The sequence below is a fragment of the Lutjanus erythropterus genome, chromosome 4 (assembly GCF_056507025.1).
Source record: "Lutjanus erythropterus isolate fLutEry1 chromosome 4, fLutEry1.hap2, whole genome shotgun sequence".
Lineage (NCBI taxonomy): Eukaryota > Metazoa > Chordata > Actinopteri > Lutjaniformes > Lutjanidae > Lutjanus > Lutjanus erythropterus.
This window is the reverse complement of record NC_139320.1, coordinates 27,403,728-27,418,215: the sequence shown is the minus strand read 5'-3', so window position 1 is coordinate 27,418,215 and position 14,488 is coordinate 27,403,728. Positions and strand designations below refer to the sequence as shown.

Below are 14,488 nucleotides of genomic sequence, written 5' to 3'. Positions count from 1 at the left end.
GAATGTCCCTCAAAGTTGAAGTCTAGCTTTAACAGAGGGTAATGTGGATGCACAGGATAGCCGTACCACAGAGGTTCACTGTCTCCAACAGTACATCGTCAGAAAGTGAATGAGACTCACCATTATTGTGGCCCTCACAAAGAAGCTGGAGGAAGCGGAAGAGGTCACACGTAAATTCATCGTCCGCCATCACTTTCTCATCTGGGCAGAGGAACGCAGGAAATTAATCTGAGCAAAAACGGTTTCAACAGTCCCAGTACAGAGTATATGTGGACTTTGCTGTGTTATTCTGTTAGAATACACAACAGTAGTAAACAAAAGCACAAGGGATTAGGTATAAAAAAAGAAAATACCAGTGTGTTTCATTTTTTTAAACTAAACCCATCCTACAGCTACTTAACATTTTAATTTTCTCTTGCATTACTGTGCAAGAGACTATCATGCAAAATATCTGTTAAATCACCTTGCAAAAAAAAGTAAATAATGCAAGAAACATCTTACTAACTACGTCTAGTACTAACTCTATTTTACTATTCCTGCAAATGGAATAGTGGAATGGAATGGAATTTTTCATTGATTTTTATTTGGGTACATTCAGTTCTTACAAAAAGAAACAGTTAAGTTCTCACAATAAAACGTCACACTGGAAAGTATCTCCATGTTATTTTTATCTATTTTCCCCAAAATTCAATTTTTGGACAACAAGAAAAAGAATTCTGCCTTTTCAGATAACATTATTTCACTAGCTCCAAAGACAAATCAACTTGTTACAGAATACAGTCATTTTATTAAAACTATATAACTGTATGTCTTACCACTTTTCAATATATGGATCCCATTTCCAAAAATTAAAAACAAAACAATGTAAATATCTTTAAACAAAGAAAAATTCACCACTTTTTATGTCGACGTCCAATCCAGTGCTACTATACTGACCAAGAAAGCTGTGTTTTCCTGCTCACAGAGAGTGCTGGCATTACCTACATGTACCAAGATGCAATGCACTTGAGCTTATAGCTACATTAACCTATGGTTATTACTTTGTTGGTCAAAACATACCATTAGGTGACAAAAATACTCATTTACCACACCAACTGTTTACATTACCGTGACATCATTGGTTGCAGGAACATCAACAGATTTTGCAACAGGAGAACTCAGTTGTCTCTGTCAATACAGCAAACACTGAGGAATTTATTGCTTCCACTGATTACATTTACCATCAGCACTAATATATATATAAAAAGTGGTGAATTTTTCCCTTTTTCCATTAGGACTTGTTAAGACAGAGTTGTGTTTATGATTACGCAGTATTTGGATTAGATTTTTAGATTTAGCATCAACTGTGTTAAGTAAGAATCAACAGTGGAAAAATCTGATTAATCCAAGTTAAAGTTACATATTTTCTGATAACACAACTAAAGACTGCAAAACACTCCAGAGCAGTTAACAATAAGCAACAATCTTATCAACAACAGTAGCTAAAACTAAAGCACAGGGTGTGTGTGTGTGTGTGTGTGTGTGTGTGTGTGTGTGTGTGTGTGTGTGTGTGTGTGTGTGTGTGTGTGTGTGTGTGTGTGTGTGTGAGATGAGACTGAATGACACTTATTAGTGTACTTGTGTAAGCATGGTTGTGTGCCTGTGTCCGTAAATGTGTCTGTGTGTACACACGTGCATTGCAAAAACGGTAGAATTGTAAGTTCCATCACTTCATACCACTCCCCTGCTTTCATTAGAACATGTTAGTGAAAACCACAAAGACCTCTGAGTCCCCGTCCATTTGACTGAGGCTTCCATACTGACTGCACTTTTGGTTTTTCCTCCTGTTCCCTCCCCAAATCTACCTACATCTATCCAACAAAACCCAAACAGACAACAGATCAAACACCTGTCACATCACATTGAAATGGACCATGGAATAAGACAACACAGATAAATGAAGACCAGGGAATAACAGATACATATCGATGCAACGAGAAGGAAACACCAGGGACACAAATGTTGACAGTGAACACAGAAATACAGAGATAACTTCAAGGCACACTGTCATGCAGGACAGATCTACTGAACTCTTCAAACTTCTGTAGAATATGAGTATGGATATTAGGAAAAAGACTCTATACACATTTATGTATATCTAATACTTGAAAATGCAGAATCGATTAATTAATTCCTGTCATTCTTTACTTCAGGGAAGAAGTAAAGAATAACAAATTTTCTTACTGCAAGTGGGCAGCTTTTTATGTGTGGGCAGTTTACTTACTGTCACTATGTTTTGATTTATATATTGCACCTTTTTACATTTTAAATCCCATTCATTACAAAATACAAATATTGTAACGCTGTATTAGCATGCCATCAGAAACTGGCAACTTGAAAAACTGTCTTTGTCAAAAAGGCACGAGCATGCTCAGACTTAACCGTGACGGTACACAAACAAAACCAAACTGTGGTGGTAATGCAGGGGTTTTCATTTTTAACAACAAACACTGACACAGTGCTGTGGGGTAAAATCTGCAATCACAGTGACAACTGTTAAATAATCCAGTATCTGTGGCGAGCAAAGGTGCTGGATAAAATACAACAGAGTCGACAGGTTAGGAATACAAAATACATTATAACAGCCTAGGGATGAAACAATGTATTATCTATATTATATATCTCAATACCACAATGAAAAAAAGTCTCAAAATTATTTTTATTTAATTTTTATTTTGTAAAATAACTGCTACTGTTTCATTGTTTTTGGTTTGCAGTTGCACATAAAAAATTTAGACATTCATTATGAAAGAGAGCTAATGACAATTTCTTTGCACATGCTTAGATTATGGTCGGCTACTATTACTTTATTATTTTATGGATTTTTTTAAACTTTGGGTAAAAGGAAAAAATGCTGTACACATTAGATTTATTATTTAATAAGGGGCATTTTTTTCAAGTCATGATTTTTTCCCTTAGTTTTTAGTGTAACAATAAATATTGTATTGTGGAGTTTTTGGTATCATTATAACCCTATTACAGCAAACATGATTCAGCAATAGTTTGTGATTTTATAACTCTAACAGTTTGCACTACAATGTCTTGGATTATAAACATTAAGCATTAGGCAGAGAGTAACGAGAGTACATATGAACAATATATTTAAACTGACACTGCGTTTAATTAGCTAGAAAGCTCTCTTGTGTCTACCATTTCAGTCTGTGTTCTTCTCTCTTATATTCACTGTTTTTTAGTCAACATTTTAGCCAGTTATTTTTCCTCCATTATCCATACTTTGTCATCCATGAAATTTAGCTCACCCACAGGTAAAAGTCCTGATGAGACAAAGGATTGAGGGACAGAGCCCTTGCTATCTTCTGTGCAACCAAATGCAGGAGCAGTAACAAGCCTTTAGTTGTGCTTTTTACTTTAAAGGGAGAGTTTGAGTTTTTTGAAGTGGGGTTGTGTGAGGTATCCATAGACTATGTACTACCTGCAGTAGATGGCGGCTGGCATGGCCTCAGTTTGGAGAAGCAGCATTAGAACCAGTGTAGGAAGCTAAACAATGCACTGCTGTGAACAGGGTCGGCAGCAAGACACATTTTATCCACCTAAAAAATCTGTATCACTTCAAGTGTATGTTATATTTAATATTTTCATCACTTTACCTTGTCATTACATTGACAGGCAACCACCACTATATAAGGCAAATATTACTCTCTCCTCTCCTCTCACTCCTTTGACACAAAATGTAATTTTACCTCACAGAACACAGTAGTTGCGGGTCTACCACTGCACAATAACACAAATAAACTAACCAACTGAGGCAGTGGTAGACAAACAACTCACATGTTCTGCAAGATTAAATTAGTTTTTCACAAAGGAGTCTGGTGGGTTTTGAGAGAGCGATATAATGGCTGTCAGAAAAGGCTGTCTGAAGGCAAGGTAAAGCAGTGAAAAATTTTTTAATATACTGTACACCTAAACTTAAACCGACCGCCATCTACTGTAGGTAATAACACAGACTATGGATTAAAACCTCATACAACCCTACTTCAAAAAACCTGAATTATCCCTTTAATGCAGTTGCATTTGGAAGATTGCTTTGCTGAGCTTTTTCAACAACTAGGCCACAAATGAATGTTGTGACCTAATATTCTAAAATCCACGATACTGTCCGTCAGAAGTCAGGGGACATTTTAGGGATTTACATGTAGTTATTTATTTTTTTCACAAATGGTCTAGCTGTGTGGGGTCATATTACCATATGAGGGTCAAACCCACTATATTTGAATGATGCAAATAAGAGGTATAAAGAGCTTAGAGAGTCCCCACTGCTGCTGCAATTCATTTCACAGAGTTTCTAGGACACAGCGTCAATGTAGTTCTCTATGATCTGCTGGAGAGAACTGAGTGGGAGAGGAAGAATGAGGTTACTGCCTTTCCTTCCCGCTGATCAGTCACAAGACTGAGAGTGTCAGAGTTACAGTAGATCTGTGATAAAAACACTCAAGGATGAAAATCAAACTTTACAATCACTTCAAGACGAAAAAGGCAGCGATACAAATACTGATACTACACAAGTACAGCTAGTATCATTGCCAAGTTTCTAATATGTTGTAAGAGTGAGTGTGAAGTTTGATTTCATTGGGTCCTTGAGTGTGAAATGAAATGCATATTTAGTTCACAGCAAGGAAAAGGCTGGTCAAATGAATAAGAGCTAAAAGAGACAGAAAGAGAAGACAGAAACGATGGAAAGAAAGAAATAAAATATATGAGACCAAAGTTTCATTTACCACGTTCTAGCTTCTTATCTGAGAACCGTGAGAGCAGCAAATTGACGGGTGGGAAGGACATGGGTGTGAGGGGTTGAAACGGGCAAAGTGAACGAGACGTAGGAAAGAGAAAGACAAAGAGAGACGCAGTGAGTCCAGAAATCTCATGGCTGTCAGTGGATGACAAACAGATCATCACCATACATCAACAGTCAAAATGCTGTGACTAATACAACAGAGTGATGGCACTCTAAACACTCAAAACACTCTTAACATGAATACATACTCGCAACCCGATACACACTCTTAAATGAAAACATACTTGTAACTTGGCATCCACAAACAGGCACACTCAGACACACACGAATGCATACAACATTGGACTACACACTGGAACTAGCAAAATGTCAGATTACATAACAAAACAATGCAAAACGAAGTAGGAGAACAAATATGTGGCAGTGTTTGTGTGTGTGTGTGTGTAAAATGTGGCAGTGTGTCTGTTCAGGTACTGTTTGACAGTAAGAAGGTTTACACCGTACTCACTGGTGCCTTCCTCTGAAACCATCCCAAGTCCCTCTGCCTTGTTCTGTCTCTCAAACGCATTCAGGTCCAAAACGCTGTCAACATACACAGTCAAATACACAGTCAGTTCAACAATACACAGACCAACAAACTCTACATCTGGGCATCATGCAAGAACCATTTGAACAGTTCTTAAGTGGTTTGTACAAGTGACTTAGGAGAACTTGCCAAAAGCACTGGTTTTCTTGAATGTGTCTTTTTTCTTTTGAGCACAAACACAGTTTATGAAGGGTCCAGGCTTGGTGTAGGAGTCATGTGCAATTAGCTTGCTGTTATCTAAACCTAAGTCTCTCACCAATAGGTTGTATATTTCATAACTCTGAAGCAATTTTGAGTTTAAAAATCCCAATTTGAGTTAAAATATAATCCTAAATTTCTTCATATAGCCTAATGATATTGTCATTGATCACAAACAGACCCCAGTTTGTAATGGTGGTAACAGCACTGATTTTTTCTTATACCTTGGCTTTAGCAAGTACCTTTATTCCTCTGCTGACACTGTCAAGACTTTTGAATCCCCAGTAGCTCAGTTGGTAGAGCGTACACCCGATATACAGAAACTAAGACACCTCAGCAGCAGGCATGTGGTCAATTCCCGCTTGTGGCCCTTTGCTGCACATCTTCTCCTATTTCTGTCTGTCTAAAGCAATAACAAACAAAAATGTCACTAGTGAATCTATTACAGACCTGCAGGTCTGCATCAGAGCCTGAACGCTAAGGAAGAATCCCACATCCTTTTTATCCTTCAGATAGTCCAGCATTCTCTGCACACAGACAGGAGGAGAGAAAACAAAACATTTTATTATCAACAGACATCTACTGAAAAGATTAAGATAGTGAGTAGTATTGTTGTCAAGATCTCTACTCCAGCTTTATTATTAAAATATACTTGTCTAACATGTATGTAAAACTCTTATAGAGTCTTTTTACCTGCTGTACATCACTGTTGCCTCCATTGAGGATGGAGATTCCCAGTTTGAGTGTTGAAGAAACCATGGCTCCTGGTTCACCTGAAATAAGCAGATACATCAGTGGTGTTCACCAACAAGTTTTGACCCGACAACAAAATCAAAGTAGAGATTTCTGCTATCACTGACTGTCTTCATAATAATGTACGCATATGTGTGAGTGGGCGACCTTGGGGTATAGTATCTACCTTTACAGGCACTGATCATCTGCAGCACCATCTCTGCAGCCCCACGGTTGTGTAGACGGGACTGCTGGTACAGAAGCCTCTGTTTCTCCATCTCCTTTTCCTGTGGAGCAGAGCAGGAGAGACACAGCTATAACCCTGCCAACACCGACTGCACTGCCCCCCGCACTCACTCACTCACTCACACACACACACACACACACACACACACACACACACACACACACACACACACACACACACACACACACACACACATTCATCCTCTGCCCTAATCATGACCATACATTGACTTCAAACAAACACATTTGATGATGACATACTAGATGACATACAAGACATACTAGTTTGCAAAGGTTTAAACTAACAGGTTTTAATCAACAATCTAATTTCTCTTCATCACAGTGACATATCAGGATGTGCTAGCTTAACTTAGTACAAAGACTAGAAACAGCTCAGTTAGAATTACATAATTACATCACATTTTTGGAGTAGTTAAATGTATAAAGTTATTTTTGACAAATAACTAGTATCTAATCAGGCCTGTCCCCAACAGTTGAGTTGCCAGATGTGTTTTTTTTTTTTTTAATTCATGCAAGGCCTGCTTCATTTGGTCTTTTTGATAAGCCGCTTTAAAGTGGTACAATTCTCAGTCTTTAGATTGCAAAGACAGCACACAATTTTATTTCCCTAAATGTTGAACTTTTCCTTCAACAGCCCCAAAAAACACTGTCTTGGTGATAGAAATACTTGGAATCCTTTAAGATTTTGGTTCAGGAACCGCAGCATGGGCCTTTTATTCATGGAAAAGCCAAATCTACCTCATTAATTCTCACAAACAGAAATACAGGAACACACGCACACACATATTCTCTTCCATTGGAACACAGTGTGGATTAGTGATGGATTCAGTAATTCCAGCTCTTGACATCTTCCAGAGGCAGCAAACGTTCGATGGCAGCAAACATTTCCTCCCAAAGCAAAACGCACATTTCACACATTCTTACGAGGAAGCAACAGTAGTTGTCTGAGTAACACATCATGCACAACTTCCTTCCAACAGTACAACTCAACATCAACTATCTTAAAGCCCTACAGGTAGACGACCTGCAGCGGCATCATGATGTTTTTTTTTCCTGTTTTTAAATTTAACTACCTGACACTACCTGTAAGTCTATAAACTTGAGCTGCAAAGACATTTACTTGACTATGAATTGACTGAGAATCATTCCGTTATTTATCTCTGTATTCTTGTGAAGTCATAACAAGTATCCACTGTGAGATAACTTTGGTTTTACTTTGAGCAAAATATGATGATGTACATATTGATATTTAATGGAGCTGTACCATAATGACATATAAATATTTCCATACCTACAGACGATATCTACCAAGCATTTTAAGTTAGGAAAAACTAACTTTACATGAACACAAACTGCTGTACACATAAAATTTAATATGTAATAAAGGCCACTTTTTCAAGTTTTAATATTTCAATGCAACAAATATTATATCGTGGACTTTTTACCATAATATTATCACACCTTGATTTTTTGTCCTTGTTACATCCCTAACATTTAATGCTCTAAAATATTTCAGTGAAGAGTAATTTTCCAGACCATCTATTATCTTTCCATCAAATAAATGAGAGATTTTGATGCAGTATCTAATTGTGAGAAAAAATTCAAAAAAATATTTTAATTTCGAACTACACAAAATCACATTGCTTATGTACATATGTTTACATGTTTGCTAATATTGCTTACTGTTTGTTCAAATTATATAATTTGTATAGTTTTACCCAGTAATTAGTTTTTATTAAATTATTAAAACAATTATGCAGTACTGTTCAGTGTCATATTATATTGTGCTTCTTTGATGCTGCTACATTATACAGCACTACGTCACTGTTTGCCCATTGTACTGTACTTCACTGTCCTATATTACTACTACAGTACATTAAATGATACAGTATAGCTGAACAATCATCCTGTTGACAAAAGACGTTAGATTTGACCCACCCACTGCACACCATGCATGAAGCCCCACCCAAAGCACTCAGAACTGATTCTACCCCTCCCTCCGCCCCCCTCCCTCGTAAGCCTGACCGTGTTTGAAAAAAATATGTGGCAACTTTTCTCTGGTTAGAGGTTCTGCTGAACTTTTGAGCAAATGGTGTGTCTTTGCGATGAATGTGTGTCTGGATTTGTGTCTGTGAGGGCTGCAGTGTGTGCTTCCATGAGTGTGTGCTTGTGTTTGGGACAGTGTACGTACGGCTGACTGTGCAGGCTTTTACTGTAGTCCTTGGTGAGCACAGAGAGGGAGACTTGTTAATGTCCAATTCAAAGTAAAGACAAACAAAATCAGTTACTTGTCAGTTGTTAGATTTCAAACTAGAGTTATCAGGTGAGTCCATAAGGTTGAACAAAGCCCAATTAGTGAGTGAGTACAGGACGATGTGAGTCAGGGAAGGGTGGTGCAAGTCTGGGAGAGACTCACCACAGACACGAGATCAGCACAAGAGAGCTGGTTCTACTGTTAGGTAACCTGCTGCTTGACTTGACTTGATAAATGTTATCAGTTTACAAAAACAGCTGCTTCTTGGATGGTAACATCACGTTTCTAAGCACATCTCAGGTACCAAAAAGGACTATAATGATGTTCAGTTGATGAACATAACCCTGTGAATCAACTTGAACTCACAGAAGTGATTCTTAGAGTACGTTTAGGAATTTTCCGTGCAAATGAGTGTAATGCTACCCTCCAGGAAAGGCCATGGATTTCTATAGCTACAACATCACAATGTCCAAACCTGGCTTTTGATGCAAAACAAATCACTGAGATATTCATTTGAATTAAAAGTCATACTAAGGGGCTGATTTACTGATGGTTGTTTTTTAGGTGCTCATGTGCATATTTTGTCCATGTTAACTATGCAGTAGCAATAAAGTTATGTGCAGACAAGTGTTTCCTCACTTTGCCTGGGGAAATGTAAACACAGGCTCTTCCAGAGTGCACACCATAAATCATTTCATGTGATTTCAAATAGAATCTGATATATCTACAGTATAGTATAGTATTGTTTTCTTATGTAGGCCATATAGAGTCATCAGTATTACACTGAGACTGTTTCATAACCAGCTAAAAAAATCCTTAAAGTACATTTACATTTAGGAAGCATTGCCAAAACCTGCCTTATTGGGACTTACTGGATCTGCTTACAACAGCATTCCAGCTGAAGAAGTGACAAATTCTTGTTATTATTTTTTATTAACATTATATTTCTGACATTTTTCATAATACATCATTCAGCAGTTTTCATTATCCTGTTTGGTTAAATTGTTTGTGCTTCATTAATTGATTTTTCACATAACTGCTAGAATTGTTCAAATAAAGCTGAAAAAATACGTGCATTTTGTATCTTATTAATTATTAATGATTAATTAATTATTAACTGTTAACATGTTCAGTCATCAGTTAAGGAAAAGGTTCAACATTTGCACACCTAATTTAGTAGATATGTTAAACCATGCTGTGCTGCTGTAATTAGACTTAGTCCATCAACCCCTAAAAATTCAAAGGCACATCAGACTTGGAAATTGTGATTCTGAAATTAAACAGCTAGCAGAGACTCAGTGGTTTGTTTTGACCTGGATTTAATTTTGTTGTCTTTGGCTGCACCATCTCTCTGCACTCAAGTCATGCAATTTAGCAAATAAAACAAATTGAGTCTGCGACATTGATCCGACTGGTGGGCAGAGTCCAGCAAAGGCATGCACAGGTCAGTCCACCATAGCAGGAGATCGACAAGTGGTGTGAGTGAAGAGGTGAGAGAAGACAGGAAGAGAAAAAAAGAGAAATGTTGTAGCAATGTTGAGGTGGGGGGGTGTGCGAGTGTGATGTCCTGGTGTGGTCACTGCGTGGGGAGTTGCTTCTCCGCTGACTCCCCTGTGTCCCTTCCCCTGGTCCCCCCATACCATCTCTGTCTGTCGCACCTCAAAGGATGGCTCCTCCCCCTCCTGTTCTCCCCCTTCGTCCTCCTCACCAATGTGACAGCTCTGGAGGAAGGTGACAGGTTACAAGATCACATAAAATTTAGCAATCTTACTCTTGCAACATAATCTTACAGAGTTTTATGAAATGGACAAAACATCTGAAAAACTGCTGTACATAAAAGTTAGATTTTGCTCCCAAAGAGGTGCTTGTGACAACACCATGAATTCCAACTGCCACTCTCATGCTTCACTGTCATGTCTAATGCAAGGTTAAATATCCATGTTAATTTATTCACAATAAAGAGATAGTTTGGATTATTTGAAGTGGGGATGTTTGAGGTATTCCATACGTCCCAGTTTGGAGAAGCGGAGAGGGCCACCATTGCAGCTAAGTGATGTACTGCTGTGGACAGGGTCAGCAGCAAAAAGGTATTTTAGCACATAAAAGAGGTCCACCTAAAATTATCAATATCAGTTTAAGTGTATGCTTTATTTAGCATTTCACCACTTAACTTTGCCATCAGGCAGCCTTTTCCAAAGGGAAAATGCAGTTAATTGCCAAATATCGCTCTCTCCAAACCAACCAAACTCCACCCACTTCAGAGCTTTTTGGTATAGTTCAGATTCACAAGTCCCACAATAACACAAACAAGCGGACAGATTGAAGCAGTGATAAACCAGCAACTCCCGCGTTCTACAAGGTAAAATTATTGATTTGACCCACAGAGTTTGGTTGGTTTGACTTATATAAAGGTGGTTTCCTGTTGTAAAAGGCTGTCTGATGGCAATGTAAAGTGATGAAAATATTCTAAATACAGCAAATTTTTTTTTACAAGGCTAAAATATGTTTTGTTGCTGACCCTGCCCACAGCAGTTCAGTGCTTAGCTTCTGTGCTGGTACTTCCTCCTGCTTTGCCAAACTGGGCGCATGTTGACCGCTGCACTCTACTGTTGGTAATACACTGACTATGGATAAGTACCTCACACAACCTCACAAGTACCCATTTAAAGGCAAGTAAATCTGTATCAGTTGAGTTTAGGGTTAGGGTTAAAGTAAAGCTAATTTTTCTTAAGTTTTGGGAAAAGTTTTGGTTAAATGAGAAAATGTTTCAATAAGAAAGGGTTATATTTAGGGTTGGGACTGAAAATTACATTGGGAATCAATGCAGATCGATCATCTTCAACTTAACACCATGATTTCTGCTGTGCATTTTCACCCATCACTCCAGGTAATTCAGTATTTCTATCATTTATCATGCGTAATGTATATAATTTACATCTCACTACCTTACCTTTGCCATAATATCAGCATAAGACATATAGAGATGGTCAACGTCAAGTTTACTGTAATGAGACAACACATAACAGAAAATAAATGAGTTTCATAGAGGAACAGGTAACCTCCTTCCCTCTCTCTCCCTCCTCCCCTCCCCTCCCCTCCCCTCCCTCTCCCTCTTCCTCTCCCTCTCCCTCTCCCTCTCCCTGTTTCTGGTTCTGGCAGACAGCCTTACCCTTAATAAAGTGCCAGAATCTGTTCAAGGTTTTTGCCTGTTAAAAAGTTTTTGGGATCATAAAGAGTACGGTCTGGACGTGCTCTATTTGAAAACTGTCCTGAGATAACTTTGTTATGATTTGGAGTCATACAAATAAAATTAAACTGAACTGAATTCAAAGTGAGTAACAGAAGGAGAAAGATGCTCTTACGTCTTTTCTGTGAGAGCTGTGCGGCTGAAATGAAGAATCAGCTGATGAAGGGGGTCAGGCTTCGTCTCAGTCTCCTCTTCCTCTTCCTCCTCTTCCTCCATGGCTTTCTAATTTAATTATTGGAGATAACATAAATCTCAAGACAAATCTCAGTCCAGACTGAGCACAGTATGGCATCAATGCCAAATGTACATCTCAGAATAACAGGGAGGATTACTTACTGATAAGTCATCAATCATCTTATCCTCAAATGAGTAACCCTCAGTCTCCAACCAGTTTCGCTTGTAAGCGTCCAAGAACATGTTCGTTGCTCTGTGTCTGTGAGAAGAGAGGTAATTTAGACTTAATTCAGGAGGGTTATGTCTCATGTAAAGCCTTATTATTTTTTTCATTGGTCATTTTGTTATTGATTAGGGAGAAGAAGAGATTCATTACGTGGGGATGTTGTACAGGGGTGTCATCCTGAAACAGGCCACCACAGCCCTGCGACGCTGCTTAGACAGCAGCTTGTGCCACACCATTTTCTTTGACTTGAAGGGATGCTCTGTCTGAAGCATGAAGAAAGGTCTACTGAACAAATAGTTCCTGAGAATATTTGCAAAAGCTGTTTGGCTATGACTGATAACCAGCTATTGCCTACACCTTTTATATAGCCACATGTTCTTGCTTGCAGAGCACTTGAGCTTATGTCTATACTCACCACCTCAATGTGGTAAAGGACAGCGGACACCTCTTGTACCCTTTTCACCACTTTCTCAGGGTCCTCTGCATCTTCTGCCTTTCCAGCCATCTCTTTGTAAAGAGACATCTGCCAACGCATAGCTGGGTCCTCCACCTGAAAGAATCACGTACAATGCATGATATTTACAAGGAAACTTTTCTATTCCTCCTTAAATATATAAAATAATTAAAAGTCTACTCACCTTGCCTTGCAGATGCAGATTGTTGTGCAAGAACTCCCTCACCTCTTCGTCTGTGTCTTTCTACAAGGGAAAAGACAAAGATTCAGAGGACACTGATAATTTATGTGTTCAGTCAAGACAATCAAAAATATTCTACAGTTTAATAAAGAACAGTATATTGTAGGGATGTGACAACTTATCAAATATTGCATTTGTTTTATAATAATTGTATTTTATAATTTTAATTTTATTTTATGACATTGACTGCTGCATTGTTTTTGTTTTGCCAGCATACATACTGTAATTGAAACCTTAATTGCCAAAGACAATTCATGCCAGTTTTTTGCACATGCTTAGGTCATGGCTCGATACTTCACTTTTTTTTATTAATGAAGGAAAGCAGAAATACTTTGACAAGATAAAAAATAACTTTATAAGAATAAATGTCTGATTTATTATTTAATAAATGACTTTGTTTTTGTTTTTGTTCTACTATACTGACATGCATAACAGCCAGTATAAAATTGCCAAATGGTTATATACATATTAAATGGACAAATGTGTCAGTTTTCCACAAAATACAGTCAGTTCAAAACACGTCAAAGTACCAGTGAGTATCTGATCTTGGCAAGGTTGATCAGCTCCTGGTCTGCAGGAGAGCACATATTGAGGCCGATGGGAAGCAGCTTCTTTAATGCTGCTACAATTAGGGAGGTCTGCACAGAGTACCGATCGCCCCGCCGCTTCTTCTTGGTACGCTCCTGCTCTGAGCCTCCAGACTAAAGAGAGAAAGAAAAGTTCAAGCCGATATCTCACTATTTAGTCTACTATACAAGCACCTACGTTTCAAACATCAAACATTTCCTTCTCAAAAGATATTTTTGTGTCTAAAGAGGCATTTCAGAATACTTAACATAAAAGTGAAGTAAGACTAACATACATATAAATACATATATAATATAAAAAATAACAGTATATTGATACAATTAGATGGCAAGAACCAACTGCAGAGTAATATTTTACAAAATATCACAACATGCTGATAAAGTGACTAAACAACTGCATTAAAAGTAACGTTTTATCAGCTGAAATCAGACAACTGCATTTTCTGGTAAACATCAGCTTCCGGTGGAGTTTCAGGTGCTTTGTTGCTGCATCAGCTACAGCTGTTACACACAATGCAGCCTCACTGTTAGTAGTGCAGTGGCCAGACATCCTATCTACTGGATAGCACACAGAACAGCACAAGTCTATGGGGTCAGCTCCATCGCCCTGGAGCTCTTCTCACACTCTCCTGTCCTGAGGCTGCCAATGCTCATTACTGACTGTTGTCTGGCCTCACAGCACCCTCTCTGCCCTCAGTGTGCATGGTGTGTGTGTGTGTGTATGTGGATA

The 14,488-nt window shown here is 38.2% G+C and overlaps 1 protein-coding gene across 2 annotated transcripts in view; it reads right to left on the bottom strand.

Moving 5' to 3' along the window:
* Positions 1–14,488, bottom strand: part of ryr1b (ryanodine receptor 1b (skeletal)) — a 92,930-nt gene that overhangs the window by 14,245 nt on the left and 64,197 nt on the right. The window contains exons 73-86 of one of the 2 annotated variants that reach the window (XM_084717474.1): positions 13,702–13,872; positions 13,115–13,174; positions 12,892–13,026; positions 12,627–12,739; positions 12,413–12,509; positions 12,192–12,298; positions 11,780–11,831; positions 10,470–10,550; positions 6,496–6,595; positions 6,270–6,349; positions 6,027–6,103; positions 5,301–5,374; positions 4,776–4,793; positions 121–201 (exon numbers count right to left, since the gene is read on the bottom strand). In XM_084717474.1, the coding sequence (XP_084573600.1) occupies positions 121–201; positions 4,776–4,793; positions 5,301–5,374; positions 6,027–6,103; positions 6,270–6,349; positions 6,496–6,595; positions 10,470–10,550; positions 11,780–11,831; positions 12,192–12,298; positions 12,413–12,509; positions 12,627–12,739; positions 12,892–13,026; positions 13,115–13,174; positions 13,702–13,872 (1,246 nt within the window). The remainder of the gene's footprint in view (positions 1–120; positions 202–4,775; positions 4,794–5,300; positions 5,375–6,026; positions 6,104–6,269; positions 6,350–6,495; positions 6,596–10,469; positions 10,551–11,779; positions 11,832–12,191; positions 12,299–12,412; positions 12,510–12,626; positions 12,740–12,891; positions 13,027–13,114; positions 13,175–13,701; positions 13,873–14,488) is intronic. The other variant, XM_084717473.1, reaches the window with a different exon arrangement.